Here is a 23,572-nt window from a genome sequence, read left to right on the forward strand (position 1 = left end):
TTATCGAGTTTTCCTTACGCTTTTCCTTCTTTGTTCAAACGATTTTCTGGGCCATTGTCAGTGGCATTTGGTGGCGGAAATGGTGGGGCTACAAATGCTAGAAATGAGTCAAAAGAAATGGCCTAATGTGATAGGCAGACAGAGCCATAAGCGAAACAGCATTGAGGAAGCATTTGGGGAACCTTTGGGAACGTTTAACCCTAAGCGTGGCACATGAAAAACCCATTGAAAGCGATGCAAAAGTTGTTTGCAACTCTCCAAAATGTTTTGCCCAATTTTTGGGTCATTTTTGCCTCCATTTTGCACCCTCTTCAGACCAATTGCCAAGCGTTTTCCCCCACCAAACTTTGCCCCAATTAACTTGTTCTATTGCACTTCCCATCGGCAATGGCAGAAAGTAAAACCAAATGTCTTAATTAATGCTATTAAACCAAAATGCTTTCGCCAATGGCCTTCTAATTCATGTTTTCGTAAGCGATAATCATAATAATATATTGTATAAGTGCGACAAGAAAGTCTAAGCGAAACTTTTAGCCGTGCCGCCAAATTAGAAGTTTACACGCAATGCCAAAAGGGACTCACACGTTCTGCTGCTGCCTTGAAAGTTTTTACTCTGTGGCTGCATCTAAGCCAGGCCCCCACAAACACACACAGAGAGAGAGAGAGAGAGAGAGAGAGAAGTGGGTGCGGTTCGGCGTTCCTTGTTCGAGGGCAAGGCAAGTCCTAGGCAGCGGGACAAATCACGCTGACTGGCTCAACATGACAGCTGCCCCCTGCCAGTTCCTCTATGGACTAGCGTTGATAAATGAACAGAGGGGCGGACTGTAAGTGACACAGATTTTCGGTCAGCTGCAGTTGATTTTCTGTCATCGAGGAGCGGCAACGTGCTGCGTATGAGTAATGTGCTCCATTGACAAGGACTCTTCAAAGTTGTCGCCTGTGTGTGTGTGTGTGTGTGCCACATTATTGACAATTTTATTAGCCCGCGTTTTTGTTGTGGGCCCGCATAAAAGTAAACTCGTTAATTTCATAGCCATATGTCGGAACAGTCGGCTTGGGAGTGGGCTTCGCCTGTGTTTGCGTTGATGATGTGTTGCTGATGTGGCGTTGACACATTCCCAGGGGTGATGCATAAAAAACGACATCAGTGTTTGGGGAATAAGCGTGCGAGTAATGCCAGACTGATTTCAATGCCTGATTGGTCTAAATTTGCGATTGCAAATGGAACAAATGTTCACTGGATGTTTGAAACAAAACAAAGCTGAAGATCCAACTGGAAAAGTTCTCCACTTCTGCTCCTTCCTTAACTTTACTGCCTGCCTTAGCAGCATTTAAAATCCAAAAATAAACCATCTTCAATCGCAAGGCAAAGCGGCTTTTCTATCTATCAGTTTCGAACAGCATTTTGTGGCATTTGTGCACTCGAAATCAAAGTCCTACTGCCGCTGCTCTATTTACCATTTACTGCTGCATAATTTTACCATTTAGGGCTGGTTTTTCTGGTGGAGCCCAAAGTACAGGGCCAATGCCACTATGCAAATTCGAGGCGTCTTTGGACACGCCTGGCTCGTACTCGAAGCCACAGAAATAACAGCAAGAAAAATTGATTACGCTCAAGGAGTCGAAGAGTCTTAGAGTTGAGGCAATTTGCATATTTTTTTGTCGTGCAAATCGGGTCAACTGTGGAGCGAAACAAATACTCAATCCTAGTTGGCCGGGACAAGCATTTCCCACTCACCACTGCAAAATTTACACAAATTTCTCGCACTGTCAAGTAGTAACTATCGAAACACATAACTCCTGGAACTACCACAATTACTGTCCATAAAATTCTATTGAAATATTGTACACAAATTCGCTAATCAGGATGCATCAACTAAGACAATTCAATAATGATTTCATGCGCTATCTGTTCAATTTATTTACTTTTGATGCCCGGAACAAGAATCCCTACTCCATTTGGAAGTTCTGTGGGAGGAAGCAGGTGGACCAGACCTATGGCAAGTTGCAGTTTTGTGAATTCTGCAAGCCAGATTTGTTTCCGTTTATCTTTTGGTTGGTGCTGGCTTTGAGCATCTGGGGCCTCGCTTGCACACTGAAGCAAACGCTGAAGCTGTTGCGCTGTCCGAACTCCAAGCTGGGCATGTGGCGGCAGCGGGAGTTCCATGTGTTTGGCACCAGGGTGCTGCACTCCGCCCGCTTGCTGGGCTCCTGCGCCATCATCGCGTCCTGGTGTATGCTCATACTGGGGCTTGTGATGCTCAAGCCGCGTCTGATGTACCCTTGGATCGTGATTAACAGCGTTGTGCTGGGTGGCGAGTTCATCGTTTGGGTCTACGATGTGATGACCGGACACATTCAGCTCGAGCTGCACACGGGACTGACGCTGATGATGCCCTTTCTCAACCTCATGATGGTGCGGTGTGTGATGGTGGTGATGGAGCAGTCTTTGAAGAATCATGTGGAGGATTCGCTGCGTATTTTTTAATTGTATGCAGTAAAATGATTAAATGATTGTTGAACTTGGTGCAGGAGCTTGGTATTTGGCTGGACTGTGAGCTTCTTGGAGTGTGGGCCTTGTGGATCGTGAGAGCGAAGACGAGCTGCGTGGATCTTAAGAGCGAAGATGAGCTTTGCAGAACCTGTAAGCAGCAGCGGCGGCTGGCTGTTAAGCGGCAGTGGGCTCCAACTGTTAACCAGCAGCGACTGGCGGCTGAGCGGTCTGTTAACTGACTGTTAACCTGATGCGGCGACTTTCTGTTAAGTGGTCTGCTAGTTCTCTTAACATAGCTGATGCTCTGCTCAAGCTGTTGCTCTCTTTGAGCTTCTGCCCTTTTCAGCCCGCTGGCTCCCTCTTTCTACCTGCTGCAAAACTCTGTTCTTGCTCACCTCATTGACACTTTTCTTTGCCATTACATACACATTTGCACCTTCTGCTTGCCCTTCGTCCCTTTTTGCCTGTGTACCCAAATGAATGTCAAACAGTCGGCCCAGGCGCACGCATGTCCATAAGGCTGCTTTTTTTCGGCAGCCAGGCAGGCAGGCAGCATTTCAGTTTCCTGCTAAAGTTCAAAGTTCAGGCACGTGTCACGAGCAACATGGAGCATAAACATTACATGGCATTTCCAGGGAGACTAAATCAACAGATTGCCGTTCCCCCACAGCCACAAAGCCACTTCCTTGCCTTATTCGAAATTCACTTTCCCAGCTCCTGCTTGATGCTGGAATTCCCATTCCCATATACTGGCCGTTGCTGGAAATGCCAAAAGCCAAACGCAGAAACATTTAAGCCCAAAAAGTGGGGGGACCAATGATAATTGCGAAGGCGGCAGCCACTAAAACACGGCGAAAACGCTTCATTGAGCCCAGTCCTCGTAAATCAAAGGCAATGAGTTTTCATCGAGACGCTGGGGCTGCCTGGCGGCCCCCGCTGCCAGCCTTCAATCAGAACAAAGTGCTCTTGAAATTCGATGAGCTGAGCTAATCTCCCTCGCCTCAGCATTGTTAGCTGTTCGGGCAATTATATTTAGGCAAAAACAAATCAATAAATGGGTAATTACAGCGACAGCGACACGATTTCGCTGGCAAGTCAATGAGCGAAGACAAACGGAAATCGAAGAGGAAAAAGTTTGGCGAGATATTCGAGGAAGTTGTCGGACCTGCAGGGGTTGCTGGATAAGAAGTTTGAAAAGTTTTTAGTGCGTTTCAATATTTGTGGGAATTTGTATTTGAATGGTAGTTTGTAATCTGTGTGTTCTGGCTCTAGTTCTACTTTCTGGGGAACTTTACTCAGAAAAAGAATAAACTCAAACTCCTTTCCATGACTATTTACCACACTTGCAGCTCTCACTTCCAACTTCTATCTACACAGCCAACATTTTATGCTTACATTTTGAGCCAAACCCAATCTGCTTTCTTCACACAAAACTTGCAGTTGGATCAACTTTTGTAAATATTCCAAGGAAGTACGCAACTCTGTTGAAATTTCGTTTACTTTGGCATAAACTTTTGCCATGCCTACATGAATCACTCATCAAAGTTTGTACGTCCATTCTCTTGTGTTGCAGCAAAACCCCACTGTGACGTGCTCTTAGATGAAAGGAACGTGCGATGCAATTGAATCCAAGCAAAACTACTGAAACGCACTACTGGATTGTAAGTACCGCAGCGAAGAGCGACCCTGAACTTTGCCTTCTACATTTATTTCATATATTTTGTCGCTCTTTTTCGTTTTAATTTTTCACAACGTGACAACTCCTTGTGGCCACAATTATCGAGCCATAAAAACTGTAAGCCGCAAATGCATTCAAAATTCGTTGCCAAAAATAAATCAAAACTCTTTGGAAAAGGCTGACCCGGCGGCATTGTCGCTGCATTGGCAGCATGCCAGCCAGCTTCCGGATGGAGAGACAAAAGGATGCTGCTCCGGGCCGCCTGACGATGGCATTTTATGGCAGCCAAAATTGTTTGGAAAATTATTTGGAGCAGCACGCCCCCATGCTGCATCGTTTTTTCCTCCACTAAAGACTCAATTGATAGAGTTGAGACCTTGCCAAAAGGACATGCCACTTAATTGACCAACCAAAGTGAAGATGTTGGGATGAATGCATTCCTCATGATCTATCCCCGCCAATAAATCCAGCGGCCATTCCTCGTACATTTCCCTGCCACAATGAATCGACAGATTCAGACTCCCACACACATGCAGAGATTCCCATCGCATTCTGGCCTCTGACCCGGAATGCCAACTGCAATTGACATTTCTTGGCTGCAGAATTTATGATCCAACAGTCTGTCTGCCCCATAAAATTGAAACGATTCTGGCTCTAAAGTGATTTTCTCTTTGCCGTTTATCCATAAAGCGGCGTGTGACCTAATGAACCTTTTCAATTTCACCCAAAAAGGCTGTCAAGTTGTTCACTGAACTTGAATTGGGTTTTTGCAAAGCGAAAAAATACTTTTGCCAGCGATGAGCAACGCATATTAAAATGTGCAAAATAATTGATTAATTTTTGGCATGAATGAGGCAGAATTTACACAGAATTTAGTCAGCTTTAAGTCATTCCACGAATGCCAATGAATGGCAATGGCTCATGGAAGTTTGCTTTCTTATTCATTTTCTTAATTTATTTGCACAAAATCTTTATAGATCTTTCATTTTATAAACTGATTTCTGTGATTGTAAATTCCACGTAAAGGCCGACTGATTTCATTTATTTCATTCCATGAATGTCAATGAATGTGGAATTTGTGGCAATGCTTTTGATGGCTCAATAAAATGCTCTTTTCTCTGCTAGAACAATGAGAGTCTTATTTATTTTCCACACTAATTTCTTGGCCATCAAATTCACATAAAATTCCAACTAATTCCACTCAAAAATTAATATTTTTTCCCCTCTTTTATGTGTGTTTTTGCAGACCCTTTTTTGGTGTGCCTTAGGCGGTTTGATCTTAGGTGGAATTGTTGTCATCTCATACTGGATACGACGATGCAGGTATGTAGCCCCACATGTACTCCCCTCCCCTCCGACCCAATAGCTGTCGTTCCAATATGAATTTTCCCCCATCGCATATGAAGACGAATGCTGAAATATGCGTTTGGCCTGGCAAAATCCAATTAGCATTCGTTTGGGGAATGTCAATGTTGTTGTTGGTTTATTTGTTTGTGTTCAAATTGTCAGCGCACTAAGCCCCGCAACACGTGACTCTTCTGGAGACAACAACGTGAATTGGGGGCCAACGACCATTCCGGCGGATGCACGTGGGGACTGAGAGAGAGGCCGCTGGCTGGCCTGACTGGCTGGCAGTACAACTGAATAACAACTCTCTATTTGAGCAATTAAGTGAATGATGCAAGGTCACTGGAAATGGGCCTGGCCGGGGGTCTACTTTCAGTTCTCATTCTGCTGCTGCTCCTGCCTGTGCCATTTGCCATTTGCCAGGCAGGACGCGGAGGCTAGTTCTAGTTCCGCCCCCAACAATGACGCAGTTGAGCGCCAGTCGAGGGCGCTGACCAGTGGCCAAGGACCAGAGTATATCAAAAAGAAGTTGCGGCGCAGGGGAGACCTTTATTTTGATCGCTTTACCTTCTCTTTCACATACACTTCAGAGCCCATAAATTCCCATGCCCCTTTGGTTTGCTTGGCGCCAGTTCGTCCGGCCAGACAGAACGAGAAATAAATTGTATGTTAAAGGACACACAGCAAACAGCAGAACACAACGCACTAAAAGGACAACTTCTCCGTTATGGCTCTTCCCCTCTTTTTGGTTTCCATTTTGACCTCGGCCAGCGCGTAAAAACTTTTCCAATTTCCATACGGAGCGATCGGCAGGCACAAACCACGCAAACAAACAGCACAGCAAACAGCAAAATATATTTGCATAAGGGCCAATGTGCAGGGAGGAGCTGCTGCTGGTCAGGGATTCCTGGTCACTGGGTGGCTGAGTGGCTGAGTGGCTGAGTGGCTGAGTGGTGCCCGTGACTGACCGACGGATGTGCTGCTGCTGCTGCTGGTAAACAGTCGTTGAGCGGGTCATGATTAATGTGTCACGAAGTGGACAGCAACACGACTATTTACCACACACACACACAGGCAGAGAAATACATGAAAATACATAGAAATATATGGAACTACAGTGCCATGAGGGAGGACATGGCACAGTGGAGCAGGAGGTCAATGAAGGGATTCGAAAGAACCGGAGAAAAGTTGTTCCTAAAAGCAAAAGGTTGAGCTATGATCTTAGAGCTGATTGTAGGAATAAAAGTGCATCTTGCTGTGCCCAAAAGTTCTCTTGGAGTTAAACAATAAATGAGCAACTTTTCTCTCATTTTTCACCTTAAATATTAGTCATTTTCACTGCCCCTTTGCAGCCCTTTGTCTCAGCCTTAACCTCTTAGGTCTGGCCCACTGTGCATTAACCATCCATCCATTGTTGGCCCAATGTCATAGTTAAACAAACTGACAGCCCAAGTTCAACGTGGAAGGGTAATGGGCATCGGGCCAAAGAGAAGCGCAAATAAAAGTGGAATGAAAGCCGAACATTCTTTAACCAACGACAGCGACGACGACGACGACGACGACGAGACTCGTTGTGAGTCAGTTGGAAATTGTCATAAAAATTAAAAATCAATTTTTATAATCCAGTTAGAGGGGGGAGGGGGCAGAGAGAGCGACAGCGAGAGACCGACAAATAACCACCACAAATACAACCACAAACATCAAGCTAAAGCGATAGGAACACGCAAACATGCCAAGCCACACCACCCGCAATCGCACACAAAGGCGCACACACACACACACCTCTGGGGGGGTGGACTGGAATGAAGAAATTTCATAGTTTTTTTCTTTTGCTGCCTCGCTTGGCTGAAACAATATTCGAATCGCACGGCCACCTTCATTAACGGACGACCCGAGCAGCGCGTTGGCCGCGTTTTTCTTTCCCTTCACAGTTCACAGTTTGGAGACAAATTTTCGGCGCGAGAAGTGAAACAGAGAGAAAGTGTGAACAACTTTTGAGACTTGCCGTAAAACTATTTAAATATTTATCATCATTTCAACGATCCAATCACGCGTACAACGAGTCGTGGCATAATGAAGCTGCAGCACTTGGGGCAGGTCCTGGTTTAGCAGCAACAACCAACAGCCGCAGCAGGTGCCACAAATTCCCTTTTTACTGTGAAGTTATTTTGGTGTGTCGCCCGTCCGCTTCATCTTCATCATCATTTTTAATGTGCAATTGTGTTTTGTGGCAATGGCATTATTATTTTGTGTGGCAGCAGATTAGATGATTTTCGGGGCATGTAATGAGCAAAATTATGGGCTCCGTAGAGAGTCTGAGCAGCAGCAGCTGAGGCAGAGCTAAGCAGCAATAATGGTTGTGGATGAGGCTAAAGGAATAGCCAAGAAAGGTGAAACATTTGTGGTGATAATTGTGATTTATTTTGGTGGTCTTCAAGGAGGTTTTGGAGGTCTTAAATAACTCGTAAAGATCTGTGGAAGATTTACAGCACATATCCAACAAAAGTACTCCAACAAAAATACACCAACAAAAGTACACCAACAAAAGTACACCAACAAAAGTACACCAACAAAACTACCCCAACAAAAGAACACCAACAAAAGTACACCAACAAAAGTACACCAACAAAAGAACACCAACAAAAGTACACCAACAAAAGTACACCAACAAAAGTACACCAACAAAAGTACACCAACAAAAGTACACCAACAAAAGTACACCAACAAAAGTACACCAACAAAAGTACACCAACAAAAGTACACCAACAAAAGTACACCAACAAAAGAACACCAACAAAAGTACACCCACAAAAGTACACCAACAAAAGTACACCATTAAAGTGCTCAAAAAATCAAAGACTTTGCCACAACGATCTGCAGAAATAAAACTCAATTAAATTACCAAAACCCAAGCAATCTTTTCCGCTTTGGCAAATGGTTTTCCCCCCTAAGATTGTGTCTACAAAATAATTAGTAATCGACTTGGAGCATGCCGAAAATCGGTGTCTATTTTGAACTCCCAGCATGAGTAATATGCCTGAAGTAAGCCCTTTCCGAAAGCGTTTCAATTAAAATGCTGAGAATTAATGTCTGGAACATTGAACTAAGCCCGAGGTTCAGGTTAAGCCCCCCAACTGGGAGGGGTACTGGAGGGGAGGGAAGACGTATCGCACATGGAGTAAAACGATATTGATTAATGATACGTGGATATCTATCTAGTTCCCATTCCCATTCCCATTCTCTGCCTGTCTATTTGGCTGCCTTTCAATCGCGTTACTTTTGGCCATTTACCAAAATTGACAATTTAATTTGCAATGAACAACAAAGTGAAGGACGGCGGGACTGATGGATGCAATAATCATAATGGAAGAATAAAACTCAACGAAAGTTGAGCAAAATGAAATTTGAATCTGAATCTTGACACCCCGAGACAGGTGGCAAGGAGCCACTTGTAAAGCCAAAGCCAAAGCCAAAGCTAGAAAATCAAAGCAAGAGCCACAAAGACAATGCAGTGCCATTCGAGCTAAGCCCTTGCCCTTCCACTTTGTGGGGTGTAAGAAAAATCAATAAAATGTCTTGAAAAGTAAAAGGCAGAAACGAACTTTGTGTGTGTTGCGGGTGCCGCCGCCTGTCCCTGATTAGATAAATGGCCTAAGGGGAGGTGCAACAACAACAGAATACAATTTAAAATTAGAATCAGACAATTAGGCAAATGGGCAGAGGGCAGAAGGGCCACGCAGCTGGGTGCGGGGAGCAGTGCACCAAACGTACTCGTTGCAGTATATAGAACTCAATGTCACGCAGCCAAACACAATCACACACAAATATTTATACAAACACGGCAAAGCACTTGACGGAAGGAAAAGGCGCGGCGGCATACGAGGCGTATGATTTATTTAAGCGTCTATTAAAGCGTCCTTTGGCCATTGCTGTGCCGCTGGCGCCTTTTGTTGCTATTGTGCTGGTGAATGCACTGCAAAGAGGGCTAGGACGGAGTCTAGCAGAGGTTGCAGAGGGGAAAATCTGGCACAAAATCTCAAACTCTCGCACAGTGCATTTGCCACTTCGTCTCGCTGCTGGCTTTCCTTTCCTTTAACTTTTGTGGTTCTTTGTAATTTAACTTTTCGCTCCTCTATGTGAAGGACATTCGCTGAACTGCAACGCTTTGGCTTTCTGTGGGCTGAAAACTAACTTCAAAAGTTGTGTGGTAAATAGTACAGGTGGGAGGGAGTGTTGTGGGTGGCGGCGGGTGATGTGCGTGGCGCAGAGCCACAAAATGTTTTTTGAAAATTGAAATTTGATCTATTGTGCCTGCGTCAGACATTTTAATTGCAGCTACGAAACGCTCGAAAACAAGCAGAAGCACTTGAAAAACAGTGCAGACTCTGCAGGAGGAACAAACATTATTTTTTGGAGTTATTGTAAAAGGTAGAACAGGGGGAAAAAAAAAGATTAGGTGGGAGGTTTTTCTCATTCAGGTTTATTTGGGTTCACTCTGCCCGTGTACTCACTGTACCTTCCCCAACGACCAACAGCAATTACGAGTACAATCAGGGAAGCCCATAAAATATACACAAGCGATTTTCCCCCAATTGAAATTTAATTACACGCCTCGACAGCGATGCCAAAAATGATTATTAGAATGATTATCTGCTCTCGTATCTACTCTCGCATTCATCATACATTTACCCCTCGTTAAGTTCTCGATTCGAATTGTAAACTAAACCATTTTCTGTCCACATCGAACTGCCCAGTTTTAGGTGTCCTCCAGCCTTGGTGGATTGTAGCGAACGCGAGCGGTAGGTAAAACCTCGTCTTAAAATCTACTCTGCCTTCGTTACACCAACGCAAAGCAAAAGTCTGAAGCTTGTCAGACATTTAGAACAGCAAAATAAAAGTTATTGAGAGCAAAGCAAAGCAAAGCAAAGCAAAAATATCATCCATACACCAGAGCAAAAGCAAAGCAAAATCCAATACAAATTTTCTATGATTTTTAAGTACAATAATTGGCTGCAAAAATTATTCAATTACTCCATTTTCTGTCTGCAAAATATATTATAAACTTTTCTGTTTTATTTACTGTACAAAATTGACAAATTAGATAAACGCTTTCGTAAAGTATTGGCTGCCTAATTAGTTTCGTTTGAATTGAACAAATTTTTTTGAGAGCAAAAAGCATGCAACAAAACACCATTCGAACACCACTTTAGTTACATTTCAATTTACACACAAAGACACCCAGGAGCTGGTGTTCCATTTGCGTTTCCACAAACTGCTTTTGTGATTGTCAAAAAAGCAAAATAAGACATCTCAAAGAACCTTTTGTTACACTCTTTTGAAGCGATTGTTTGGCGGGGAAGCTGAAGCCTGAAGCCTGACGCTTTTGTTTTTCCTTTTCCACATCTCACGCAGCGCTTTTCTGTTATCATTTCGTTGCTGCTGTTTCCCCCCCCTGGCAAATGGACAACAAAAATGTCTTAATAAACAAATTTTATTGCATATTTCTTTCCATTTCAATCAACTTTTGTTCGATACTCACTCACAACGATCACGATTACGATTACGATTACGATTACGACCACCGACACACGACACCTATCGTCCCACAGGACACTTGCAGCGAGGTCAGCGCAGCGACAGCGCCGCATACGGAGCCGGAGCTCATCGTCGGCTGCCCCAATCAGCGGCACCAGCAACAACAGCAACAGCTCCAGCAGCAGCTCCAGCAGCAACAGCAGCAACCGAGGGATACCAAAGTCATCGCCAGATCACAATCATCGTCGTCGCCGTCGCCGCATGCTCCAGTGCATCAATTGAAGCAGCAACAGTCCCTGCCACAGCCACTGCACCAGCAGCTGCCACAGCAGCATCCGCACCACAATCCTCACGCCTCCAAGTCCGTGTCCATACTCGTCTACAAGACACTGAACACCGTGTTCAGGAGCAGTCGCAAGATCATTGTGCGCGTCTGTGACTTGGCCAGCTCCAAGAAATCCTTCACCATGTTCAAGTTCAACAAGGCCGCCCAGCAGCAGCGGATGGACAATCGGAACAGCGCCGTCACCGGCCACGATCAGTTTGTCCGGCCGCCGGTGCCCGAAAAGTGAGTGCCCCTCAGCAAGGGGGAGAGTGATGGGAAAAAGGTGTTTGGAAGAGCATTAGGCTGCACCCAACGGATGCACAAAGAACTACCAGAAAATAAATATTCAAAGGCTAATCAATTGGGCTCTAGTCCTAGCAGAATCAGAAACCCTTTTAAAATATTTTGTATAGTGCTTAATACGCAAATATTTCTGCACTTTTGAGTTCAAAATTTGTCCCAAAACCCTAAGAAATTCTTCGTTAAATAAATAGCAATTTGAGTTCTCAAAAAGTGTCAACAATCGCTGAACAAATCAAAACAGCCCTGAAGATCTCACACCACCGGCGAATGCTTTTCCAAACACCTTTTTCTGGCAAAAACCGAAGCCCATTTTAACGGTGCAACCAATGAAAACGTGTGTGTATTTGTGTCTCATTGTGCAAACCAATCGATCGCCAGGAAAGTGAAGCACATTATGAAGAAGCTGCACAAGGCGAATGGCTTGAAGCGCTCCAATTCGGCCATCGAGTTTGATGTCTCAGCCCTGACGGCGGCCAATCGCCGACAGATCTACAGTAGGTGAGTACACACACGGGGAACGATCAACGATCAACGATCAACGATCAAGTGTATATAAGTAACTAGAAAATATTGCACTGTGTGTGTGTGTGTGTGTGTTTGTGTGTGCACAACAAAAAAGAAAGTTAAACTCTGTGGCACACACACAGCGCACTCGCTGGTAATACTGCGGAACTGGCCACACTGGCCAGCAGACTGTACTCAAAACGTTAGTTGTACTCTTTAGTTTCTTTTGGTTTCTTTGTATTCTCTTAAAGCTTCTTCTCGACACTAAACGATTAACAGATCAATTAAGCAAAAACACACACTTATTGTTGTACTTTTATTTCGCCCACGCCTCCACCCCTACACCCACACCCACACCCACACCCTTTGTTTGTGTCCCTTCTATTTGCAGCAATCGTTCGGCGAGCTCGGAGCAAGATAACATGTCCGACATGTCCGAGCACTCGGAGAAGTCGCCGCTGGTTAGCGCACGGTTAGACAGTCTAGCTAGGCTCTTCTTTAGCAAATCGATGCCAGCGGAAGCCGGAAGTAGAGATACCATAGATTCAGTACTAACAACAAGGTTGCATTTACTCTAATTCTAAATCTAATTTCTAACTTTTAAATATACTTTCACGCATCAAAAAAAAAACCGCATTTTGCCTCACTAGTTTTTGGTTCATTTGATCGGCGTTTTGGCTTTAGCTCAAGTGAATTTTATTTGCGTTCTGCCTGCTCGACTTTTCCCCTAGTTTTCCTCTGTCTCTTCCACTTTTTATTTAATGCTCTGCCGCACTTTTTGCATGCCACATAAACAATGTTAAAAAGCCTGAAATGTTTCATAGAAAAAAAACACTTTACAATTATTTTAAATGTATTTTTAGCTTTAGATCCCTGGAATATATCTTGTAGATAGTATTTCCCATCTGCCATGTCTCAGAATATTTTGCCAGAGGTTCCAAAATAATTAGCTAGAAAGCTTTTACTCTTTTTTTGGTGGGAGTAAAATAGATTGTTGAATGGAGAAAGAAATGCAGACCAAAAAATGTGTCTCCCTCCGCCCCCTCTCAGCACTCGCCTCTTTGTGTTTTTGGTGCTGAAATATTTTCTAGAACTTTATTCGGCAAAGTTTTCTCATTTCAAATGCAAAAGCCAGCGGCACGGCAGTGCCAAAGTCAAAGTATTAAATGTGATGATGGAATGCATTTTGCAACAAGAGGGAGGAGCCTCCCAGACCACCTAGACCTCCCGCATATGTTTCAGGAAGCCGTGAGGGGAGGGGTCAAAGTTTTGCCAAGGTGAAAATGCCTCAAATTAGATGCCCGGGAACACACACACAAAAATTGCAAATTAAATTATCAACTCGGGCGAAAGTTGACTCGCAAAAAAATCAAAAAGGGAATGTGCCATAGAGAGAGAGAGAGAGAGAGAGCATTGATGAGTGTGTGTGTGTGTGTGTGTACAGGTGAGTGTCTGCTGCAAACCCTCTGGCTGGCTCTCCCTCTCTCTCTGGCATTCTGCTTCTGCTTCTCTTCCCCCTTCAGCTAGCGTGCTGAGCCGTGTGATGAATGTGCAAGCGAGCGTGAGCCTCTGCTCGTGTGTGTAAGTGTCTGCCAATGTGTTTGCCTCTAACGAGCAGCTATGTGTGGCTGTGCGTGTGGTTGTTGTATCTGCCTGCAAAGTATGCAATACAAAATTTCACGCACGAGCACGTTAATTACGTTTGAATTCAAAAAAAAGGCAACACTTCAACCACTTCAAGGCACAGGGCACAGCACCCGCAGGACCTTCATCGATTTGATAGCTAGGGGTAAGGTTGTGAGGTTTGCCAGGAGGCAGCTTCTCCTCTCCTTTAAGTGGAGAGGTTGAAATCGCGCTGAATCGGTTATGCTTTTGGGTGAAAAATATATTTAGAGTGTGGCTTTCAGCTTGCTTGAGAAATCTTCGTCAAATTGTGTGTAAAAAGATTCATTCGGAGAATGAAATGGGCCCTGAAATATTTTTCAACATTTAAGGGACTCCTTTGGCTCCCTGCAAAGTAATTTGTTAACTTTCTCGAAGCAACTCCACGTGACATGGGCACTTCTTCAAACTGCAGCACTCTCCACAGTGCCTCTTGCTTGGGCTCAGTGCTTAGAGAAGAGAGCCCCTACTCCACAGTTGACAAACAGCAAGAGTGTCGAGAGCTTGGCACATATTTGTGCTGCAATATTACCAAAATAAAACACGAAGCAGCAGCAGGCTCCTTCCTGCTTTCCCTTGCAGAGTTGCAGCCAACAGACAACTAAAAATTAGCTCAAGTCAACAAGAAACGAACACACAGTGGGCCCGGCTGCAATCTGCGTCAAGGCCAGGCGAAAAATGAGAAATATTTCACATACGCACCGTTGGCCAACAGCGCAAGCCAAGGACCGGCTCGGGCCGTGCCCACAAAAGAGTTTCTGCCCAGTTTTTCCATGTTTTTCGCACATTTCGCAAGTTGCTTGTGACGCAATGAAAAGTGAAATGTGCACAGGAGCAGGGCAGGCAGTGGCAGAGGGAGGCAAGGGAGAGCCATGGCAGAGGCAGTGTAGTCGGGGGTAGCATTGGGGAGACAACAGCACCAGGAGTAGCCTCTTGGCCAACATTTTATGCCGCACACGAACACACAGCAGACAGACAGACAGACAGACACACACTTTCCCTTTGGCGCTCACTCTCGCTTTTCCTTCTACACGCTGTCACTCTCTCTCTCTCTCTCTCTCTCTCTCTCTCTCTCTCTGTTGTGCCTTATTAAATTTTCAAACACATGCTAAAACTTAACCCGAGGATGTGCTTAACCTTCGCTCTGTTTTGATTTAGTGGCCTGTAAGTGTTTGTTTATGCCTGCCTGCCTGCCTGCCTGCCTGTCTCTCTTACTCTGTTTCGCTCTCTGCCACGCTGTTTTCCTTTCGTTGTGCTGCTCCTAACCTGACAATTCCGTGTGCTGACAACTTTTTGTTACAATTTTCATGCAGCAGTTAGTACCCTGGGTTTGAACAGCTAAGATATCCCATAACTTACTCAAATTGAAGCTGAAATATAAGCTCAAAGATTAACGATAAATATTCCTGATCTTCATAATGAATTTGAGTCCTGTCCGTCTGTCTGTGCCTGAAATCCAAACCTACCTAGAAAGGGTATCCCATTCTTCGTTCAACTCTTTCTAATCTCTCTGTTGTTTGGTTTTTCTTTTGTTTTATTTCCACTTTTCTTTCACTTCTTTGACTGTCGAGTGCAGTTTTTTCTTTGCATTTTCTGCTGCCTTCTCTTTTCTACCACGTTTTTTCCCACTTTCTTTTTGACTTTGACACTGTGTTCCATTCTTTCCGTTTGCACACTCCTCTCTTCTCTGTTCTCCGCTCTTGGTACAACTCTTCACTGCTTGCCACAGTCGACCTTTGTGCAACAAATAAACTAAATAATAAACACCAATTTTTTTGTCGCTCTGCCTGAAACAACGAAACGAAAAACAAACACAAACAAAAAAGAAAATGAAATGAAATGAAATGATAAACTCTTGCTTCCGTTTCCGCTGCGCCATTGTGCAGGCAGTGACTTCCTCTTCCTTCGCCTGGTGCCAACCCTTTTGGCAGCGCCCTGCCCCCTGTCTTCTGCCATTCATTGAGTTGCAAATTCCTGTGGCACAATTCGACAACACAATTTGTGGCAATTATTTGTGTCTTCAGTTTTTATTTTTTTGGCAGACATTTCGGGTGCTCATGTCGATGGGCTCTTCCTGTGGCCTCTCGTTTGTGGTCGTCAGATAAAGACAGTCTTTGGCCTGTCAATTTTTAAGTGGAAACTGTAGAAATGTGTGGGTTGTAGAGTAGGTTAAAGGTCAGTAGGAGATGCAGCTACAAATGGTTAGAGTGTGGCAGACATTTTTAGATATTTTTAGGTGAGTCTCCAAAGACTTTGTTGAAGATTTCTGGTTACAAATGCAACAAATAAGTATGCCAAAAAAATATACAATAAATACACTTATTCCTGTGTTGCTTTTATTGATAAACTTTTGAAAGTGTTCGTTGGTTTTGGAAACGTTCCGCACTATAAATATCCCTGCAAGACACTCCTCAAATCGGTACAAAGTTCCTCTTTAATGGAGCTCTTTAACGCCGCTCTGAGTTGGCTTAATTTATACGGATGCCGAGTGCCACCCACTTGATGCCTGAGTAAATAAATCATTCAGCATGAAAGCCACATAATTGAAATGAGAGTACAAAATTAAAACATTTTTCCCTTGCTTTTTTTGTTGTCTGTGTCCCGGTTAAGTGCGGTCGCTTATGCAAATTAAGGGCGACGGACGCATCCTGTACATTAAATCTCTGTCGCTGGGTTATGTCCTTGTAAATAACTGAAAATTAATGAGTGTCATCTGTAGGCAATCGCCCCATGATTAGTGCTATTTTGCAGGCCTTAGTTCAACCCTTTAATCTCTGTATTCTATGATATGTAATGCCAAATCTTACGACAAATAAACCAAGTAAGACCCGAAATCTAATACGGAATGTTCCTTTTGCAGACCCAACATCAAATATCAGTACTCTGCCCTGGACAGTGGCAATGGGATCGTGGAGCGTAGTCCTCGGGAGCGTGCCCAAAGGGAGCGAGCGCTGAATGCCACCCAAGAGTGGATACAGAGTGCCAATGGGCGTTACGAGGTGATTGCACATCTGGATGAGATCGGTTCGAGGCATGGCAAGAACTGGTTTCTGGTCACAGATGCATCGGTGGGTTGCTACAAACTTTATACAATTCTTTTCACTGATGCAAAGTGTTTCCCTTTCAGGTGCGCACAGATCGTCTGATGACGCTGCTGCCTCTGCCGCCCGATTGCGTGGCCTTTGAGGATATGCCACCGAATGAAAGTGCCAGGGATATACTGATGGAGCTGCTGGGCTCCCTGCATCATCCCTACATCTATCCCGTGCTCGATTTGGGCTTCTTGCGCAGCAGCTCCAATGGCTATGCGTGCCTTGTCACGCCCTTCAACTCGCGCGGCAGCCTCAAGGATTTGATCTATAAGGTGGGCAAGTCGGGGATAAATAAAATATACAAAATTCTTATTTAAATGTTATATCTTACAGGCACAATGGAACGAGCCGTGGGTCAAGAAGTACACACGCAAACCCAATGGTTTGCCTGTCAGCCAGGTGCAGCGTCTGGGCAGACAGATCCTGGAGGCGCTGCTCTTTCTGAAGGAGCGTGGCTTTCCGCTTCACGGTCATCTGCACAGCGGCAATGTCATACTGCAGAATGGTGCCGCCAGGTGAGTTCTAAAGGAGAGTCCACTCCACGCTCAGTCCACTCAACTCCTGTCCGCTCATAGTCCACTGCTGTCCGTTCAGGGTCCACTGCTGTCCGCTCAACTGTAAACTAATTTTATAATGGCTGGCAAATATTTGCCATGGCAATGGCAGTTCCTGTTTTTATGGCTCTGGCAAATATGGCCTGAAAGCAGCGAGAAATGGTGCCCAAAAAATGTGTCAATATTCAGCCTAAATGGCAAATTAAAAGCAATTCCACGGAAACGTTGGACATTTTGGGGGCACTTTAAATGCATGTCCCCGCCGCTACGCTCCATGTAACTCCATGTGCGACAACGCGCACACCTCCCCAGCATCCCCCTTGGACACACACACACACACACACACACACACACACACACACACACACGCCTCCGCCTCTCGAAAACATCGAATGGGTGTAACAAAAATAAAGCTTTGGCTTTGGCTCTTTTGCCATATTATAAAAATAAATGCTCAGCGAGCGAGCACAAAATAAAAACCATTTGCCAATACTGGCTGCAACATAGCGAGGGGCGTTGCGCGATAAAGGGAGCGCGTGGCTGTGGAGAGGCAGAAATCCTATAGGTGAAAGTCGATTAAAGTGCGGACCGCTTTTGTTCGAAGTTTGCCCCAAGTGCATGACCCAATTTAGCGGCAGGGCCGCGTCACGGGGGGGACATTGCAAAAAGCTGATTTTCATATAAATTGGGTATACATTGTATATGTATGGGTAAGATGTGTAGCACAGTCATCGATACGGGGGTATAGCGGTATGAATGTAAAAGCAGAGTGGGTTGGCCGGTGGGGGATAACAAGGAAAGCTGATTGAGAAGAGAATGAAAAGAAAATCGCATGTGCAAGATGGAAAATCAAAGTGGAGAAGGTGCAGCAACTGCAGCACACACCACGATAAGTCTCGAATGGGTAGATAACTATAAGAGCAGCAGGCAACTAAAATAAAGTGGGAGCTCGAACAGCTAAGAGGATTTGTTAGTGGAAGAGAGAATAGAGTTGGAGCTTTGGCAGTGCATCAGCAATGAGTACGAAGAAAACAACGGGATGGGGGGTATAAATAAGTTTACTGTACATATGCACGGTTGTGCGGGAGGGGGGCTGGTGCGCAGCTGGCAAAGAACCGCGTAGATCGTGAGAGCGAGCGCAGTAAGAGAGCGCTAACAGTGAGCTGTAAACGAGAGCGGCAAGCGGCTGTTAACGAAGATATGTAAACGAGAGCGTCAGTAGGCTGTTAACAGAGAACTGTTAAAGCAAGCAGCAGCAGGCTGTTAACGGAGAGCTGCAACTGCAAGCGGCCGGAGACTGTTAAAGCTGAGCAGCTCAACAGAGCGCAGTAGCAAGGCAGGCTGTTGATCAGTGCAGTTAATCTGAGCTGCTAATCTTTGCTGTTAACAGCGCTTGTACCCTGTTAGAGCTGGCTGCCCTGGCAAGGGGTTTTTGGGGGTTTTTGCCCCTCTCAAAATCTCTCAAAATAAAGGCCATAAAAACTACACTTTCGCTTCCACAAAAAACGCGCTCATAAATCTCTCGCAGCTGTCAGTGGCTGACATCTCGAAAAACGCCTTTTGTCAGCCAATCCACTTGTAGGGGCCTCCGCCTAGTCAGCAGTAATTTGCACTAATAAGACCCCTGGCCAGGTCTTGGTCTTGGAACTGCCACAGAACAATACAAAGTGTCTTAGGGCCGGGCCATAATATTGTGCCATAAGCTCTGACATACGCTCTTTTGTCATACGAACAAGTGCAAGAGAGATACCCCAGCCCACACTCATACCTCTCGCTCGCACAGTAATCCATAAAAGCCACCAGGTCGCCGCTGTCGTTGCCACGTGTTGGCCATCAATATGCCAGAGCCATCGAAAGTGTTGCATAATTAAGGGCGCAAAAACAAAAGGGTTGTGCCAAGAGGGGGGTAGTCCATTTAATTATGCATTTGGCTTGACATTTGTATCTTTTGTCGTGCCTTGTTTGGTCGCAGGTTATCGGGATTGGAGAACGGCCTGCTGGGCCTGAGCTCGCGCAACAATGCCGTTATGTGGTCCCGCTCGGTGACCGAAATCGAGAACGTTGACATCGTGTGCTTTGGCCATCTGCTGTACGAGATGTGCACAGGGCAGGAGCTGAACACACCGAAGCCGTCCATACGGGTGCTCGAAATGGAGCTGAATCATTATCCACAAATTGGCCAGGTATGACTGCACCTTGCCCAAGGCCTTAGCTTACATTTATAATTTATTTTTTGTTTCCCCCACAGATACTGGAAATACTGGGCCTGATCTTTGAGCCGCCCAGCGGTGTCTGCCCCTCCGTTGAGGACCTAGTCCTGTGCGATCTCTTTCGCAGCATCGATCTAAGGGAGCTGCGTGGTCCCTGCTTTAGTGTAAGTGGAAAGAGAGTCTCTCTCCTTTGGATACACTTTAATCATTCTCTCTCTCTCTCTTTAGACAATTAAGCCGAGCCTCAGCAGATCCACCCTCAACCTGCTGCATGCTGTAAAGAAGCGTCAATGCGCCTCCTTGGGTCATTCGCTGAGCGAGGCAAGTTCGCCCTGTACGCCGCCCTCGACGCCGCACGACCGACGCACTGGGTAAGTGATTTGTCGGCCTGTCGCTTAGCTCCTCACACACACATAACTAGTGGCAAACTCTGCAGTTGTCTCACTGTCTCAGTCAGTCACCGTGTCTCACAAAGCATTAACATTACATCCCCAACACCACACAAATACACTCCAAGACACTCGAATACAGACACTCCCACTCACACACACCCACAGTCGTACAGAATTCATTTCGTGTCTTGTTTTGGTGTGACAGGGACAACAACAACGACAACGACAACCAGTCTTGTATGCACTTTGGACTGGACTAGTAAATGGACAACTTGACACAAAATTGCTACAAAATCAGGTCAATGCAGGCGAAAATTCGGGGTAGAATCAGGGGAATGCAGCTTAAAATTTGCACAGAAAATGCAGAAAACTCTATGCCAAATGTTCAGGAAAAGTTACTTTAGATCTTCCCAAAACAATGTTAACACACTATTCCTCAGATACCTATACCCAAAACGCACTGTACAGTGTACACTCCCCATGGCTTCTGGCCTGCTGTTAGGTCTCCGTTTTGTGCGCCATTTACGGCACACCTCTTCTCCCCCTGCTGCCGCTACTCCACTGCTAATCCAGTGGCGTGCGCTCGCATTTTGGACTAATAAAGAAAAGCTCAGACACACACACACACACAAAGGCAGACACACAAAGGCCAAGTAATTGTGAAACAAAATGGCAAAGCAGGCGAGAAAAAACTAACACAGAAACAACAGAGGAAGGCTGGGCTGGGCAGCAGCAGAGCAAAGCGGAAAGAGCGCAAAATGTTTCCATAAGCTGCGTGTGTGCGTGTGCGTGTGCGTGTCTGGAGGTAATTATGGTAATGTCCTGCCCTGCCCTGACCCCTACCCGCAGCAGAATTTAAAAATTATGCATACAAGACAGGAATACAATTAAGTGATAAAAAACGAGAGGGAAAACCAGCAGAAGAGCAGCAGCACCAGCAATAAAATGGCACCGAACCAACAAAGAATATAAACTCATCCGTTGCCCTCATGTATATTTAAGCATCTCTTTCGCTCTCTTGCAAAAATCTCAATCCTTCGAGTCCCGTGTAAATTTACTCTCCGCTGCCTTTAAACAAAAAAACCCCCTTCAAAAAACTTAAAATCAAAAATTTAAATCAACAAAAATACTCAAACGCATGTTTTTACTTGTAACTTATATAAAAAACAACAACAAATTTATGTAGTTGAGGAATTTTTTCAACTAAAGTTTTTTTTTTTCCGTATGCCATGTTTTACTCTCTCTTTCTCTCCTACTACTACTACCAATACTCGTACAACTACCAACCGAAAACTACCAACCAAATACGCCTACTACTCGTACTCCTCGTACTCCCGTACTCTCCTGTAAAACTCTTCACCTAAAACAATAAAAAATAACAATAAAAATCTATATATATATATATGTTTGTTCTGTGTGTGTGTGTGTACTTGTACCTGTGTACCTCTGTGTGTATGTGTGTGTGTGTTCGCCCAGAATACCGTTACAGTTACCGTTACCGTTACAGTTGCCGTTACACCAAACCCATCATCTGATACTCCACACATACCGTTCCGCTCTTGAATGTCTATCAACGTTCATTTTCGTTTATCTAACATATGTGTGTGTTTTGTTTTTGATTTACAAACTTTTGCATTTCTGCATTTGTTTATTTACATAACCAAAAAACAAACAACTACTCCAACAACAACAACAACTACTCCAACAACAACCAACTCCAACAACAACGATCTAAAATTTCAACAACAACTATAGAAATCTGCCTGCGCCCTATGAAGTCTTTCGTATGTACTAACCCAACAAACAAGCAACCCAAAAAAAGTATACAACAAAAACTCAACAACCCCAACAACTCAACAACCAAACCGAACCGAACCAAAGTAAACTTGAGTCCCCAAACCCGTACCAAAAAAAAAAAAGCAACCAACTCTCCCAACCAAAAACCACTCACCAATGAAATTTACATTAAAAAAAAAAACCCAAAAAACTAAAAACGATTAACGTGTAAAACAAAAACCCACAACAAAAAATGAATACCTGAATAAAAATACAAATAAGAAATATAAATAAAAAACCCCTTAAACAAGAGCAGAAAAAATAAAGAGAATATATCCCAACAATTTTTGTACGAAAATTGCAATTTTTATACGGAAAAAATGAAACAATCAATCGAGAGAAAAAACAGAGCAAATTTTTGTTGTAGCTAAATGTGGTAAGTGGCAATATTTTTGTATGAGCGGCCAAAACCCACCAAAGAACCACCCAGCAAAGCAAGCAAGCAAAAACCACTTTCACACCCACCCAAAAATAAAGCAAAAATAAGTAAACAAAAAAAATATTCAAACTGCAACGGAGCAAGGCCACAGCAAGGAGATGTGAAAAAATATTCTGTACAACATCTACTCCTGCTCGTATGTCAACCACATTGCAATGGTTCGATTGAGTAATTATGCATGTTTTCCGTTTATTTGCCTGACCCTTGACCATAAATGCTCCATCCAGTATTTGTCTTGTATTTATGCTTGAATTGTTTTGTTGACTGCTTGCTGTAGTGCACATTTATTTATTTAGTTTGATCCAACTACAAGTCATAGATATATGCAAACAACTATGTACTTGTAGCTGCATACATTTTGCTGATAAATAGTAGGATTTGAAGTACCATTGGCCATTGATTTCCCTCTCAGTAGCAGCGTTTATCTATTGACTAGAATTCATTCATTTACTATCGATCTGTGCACAGAAGTTGAACACTGAGCTGGTTGCACGTTCACAAGTTTACTCATCTGCCACATAAATCACTTTATTACACAGACCAAATGCGGTCTTAAATTGTGCCAACGAAGGTGCTGCGATTTTCTGTCTGCACAACAAATACACTTAAACTCTAACTACAATCTACAGAATTTCTTTCCCAATTTACGCAATTTGTCGACACTCAATGTCCCTACTTTATGCAAATAACTGAGGATGCAAGCTCAAAATTCCTCTGGGACAGCCTTTCCCCTGTTGCAGACACTGCAATCTCTTCAACAAAATCTCTCTTCCAACATTGTTTTTACCATTCAGCAAAAATACCAATAATTGCATTTCTGTGCATAACAAAACTCGTATTTATTCTGCATTAAATGCATTTCTGTGCTGAATCTCAAGTTGGGCCTCAACTTTTGGGCCTGCTGTAATTGCATTTCCGGTCTCAAAAACTCGCCCCCAACTTCGTATCGAAATTTTGGTCTCTGTTTTGGTCAGTAATTGAGTTCGCAGTGCCCAGTTTTGGGGCAGTTTAATTGAAAATCCAGACAGCACGTATTGGATGCAGCACTCGAGCCTATTCATTCACCCACTCGTACACTCATGAATACACATACAAAGACATGTCATGGCTTTTTGCATAAAAACCAACCGAACAACCCACTGAACACACAAAAGAAATCGAAACCTGAAATCAAATCAGGTGCCCACTGCCTGGTATTGGG

General features: G+C 44.2%; 2 protein-coding genes across 11 annotated transcripts in view; both read left to right on the top strand.

The window, feature by feature from the left end:
* LOC117582418 (slowpoke-binding protein) overlaps nt 1–23,572 on the top strand; it is a 36,930-nt gene that overhangs the window by 10,060 nt on the left and 3,298 nt on the right. For 2 of the 10 annotated variants that reach the window (XM_034270109.1, XM_034270110.1), the window contains exons 1-10: nt 5,419–5,495; nt 11,129–11,622; nt 12,061–12,180; nt 12,578–12,748; nt 16,709–16,916; nt 16,976–17,212; nt 17,274–17,455; nt 19,467–19,677; nt 19,743–19,868; nt 19,933–20,075. In XM_034270109.1, the coding sequence (XP_034126000.1) occupies nt 5,490–5,495; nt 11,129–11,622; nt 12,061–12,180; nt 12,578–12,748; nt 16,709–16,916; nt 16,976–17,212; nt 17,274–17,455; nt 19,467–19,677; nt 19,743–19,868; nt 19,933–20,075 (1,898 nt within the window). In that variant the 5' untranslated portion in view covers nt 5,419–5,489. Of the gene's footprint in view, nt 1–4,067; nt 4,156–5,418; nt 5,496–11,128; nt 11,623–12,060; nt 12,181–12,577; nt 12,749–16,708; nt 16,917–16,975; nt 17,213–17,273; nt 17,456–19,466; nt 19,678–19,742; nt 19,869–19,932; nt 20,076–21,851; nt 22,077–22,270; nt 22,309–22,514; nt 22,530–23,572 lie in introns of those variants that run through there. The other 8 variants (XM_034270113.1, XM_034270114.1, XM_034270111.1 and 5 more) reach the window with 7 other exon arrangements.
* Nucleotides 1,758–2,534, top strand: LOC117582425. Its single transcript, XM_034270130.1, has one exon. The coding sequence runs from the start codon at nt 1,868–1,870 to the stop codon at nt 2,486–2,488; it is 621 nt and encodes a 206-aa protein (XP_034126021.1). The 5' UTR covers nt 1,758–1,867; the 3' UTR covers nt 2,489–2,534.

This window comes from Drosophila guanche, unplaced genomic scaffold, assembly GCF_900245975.1.
Source record: "Drosophila guanche unplaced genomic scaffold, DGUA_6, whole genome shotgun sequence".
Taxonomy (NCBI): domain Eukaryota; kingdom Metazoa; phylum Arthropoda; class Insecta; order Diptera; family Drosophilidae; genus Drosophila; species Drosophila guanche.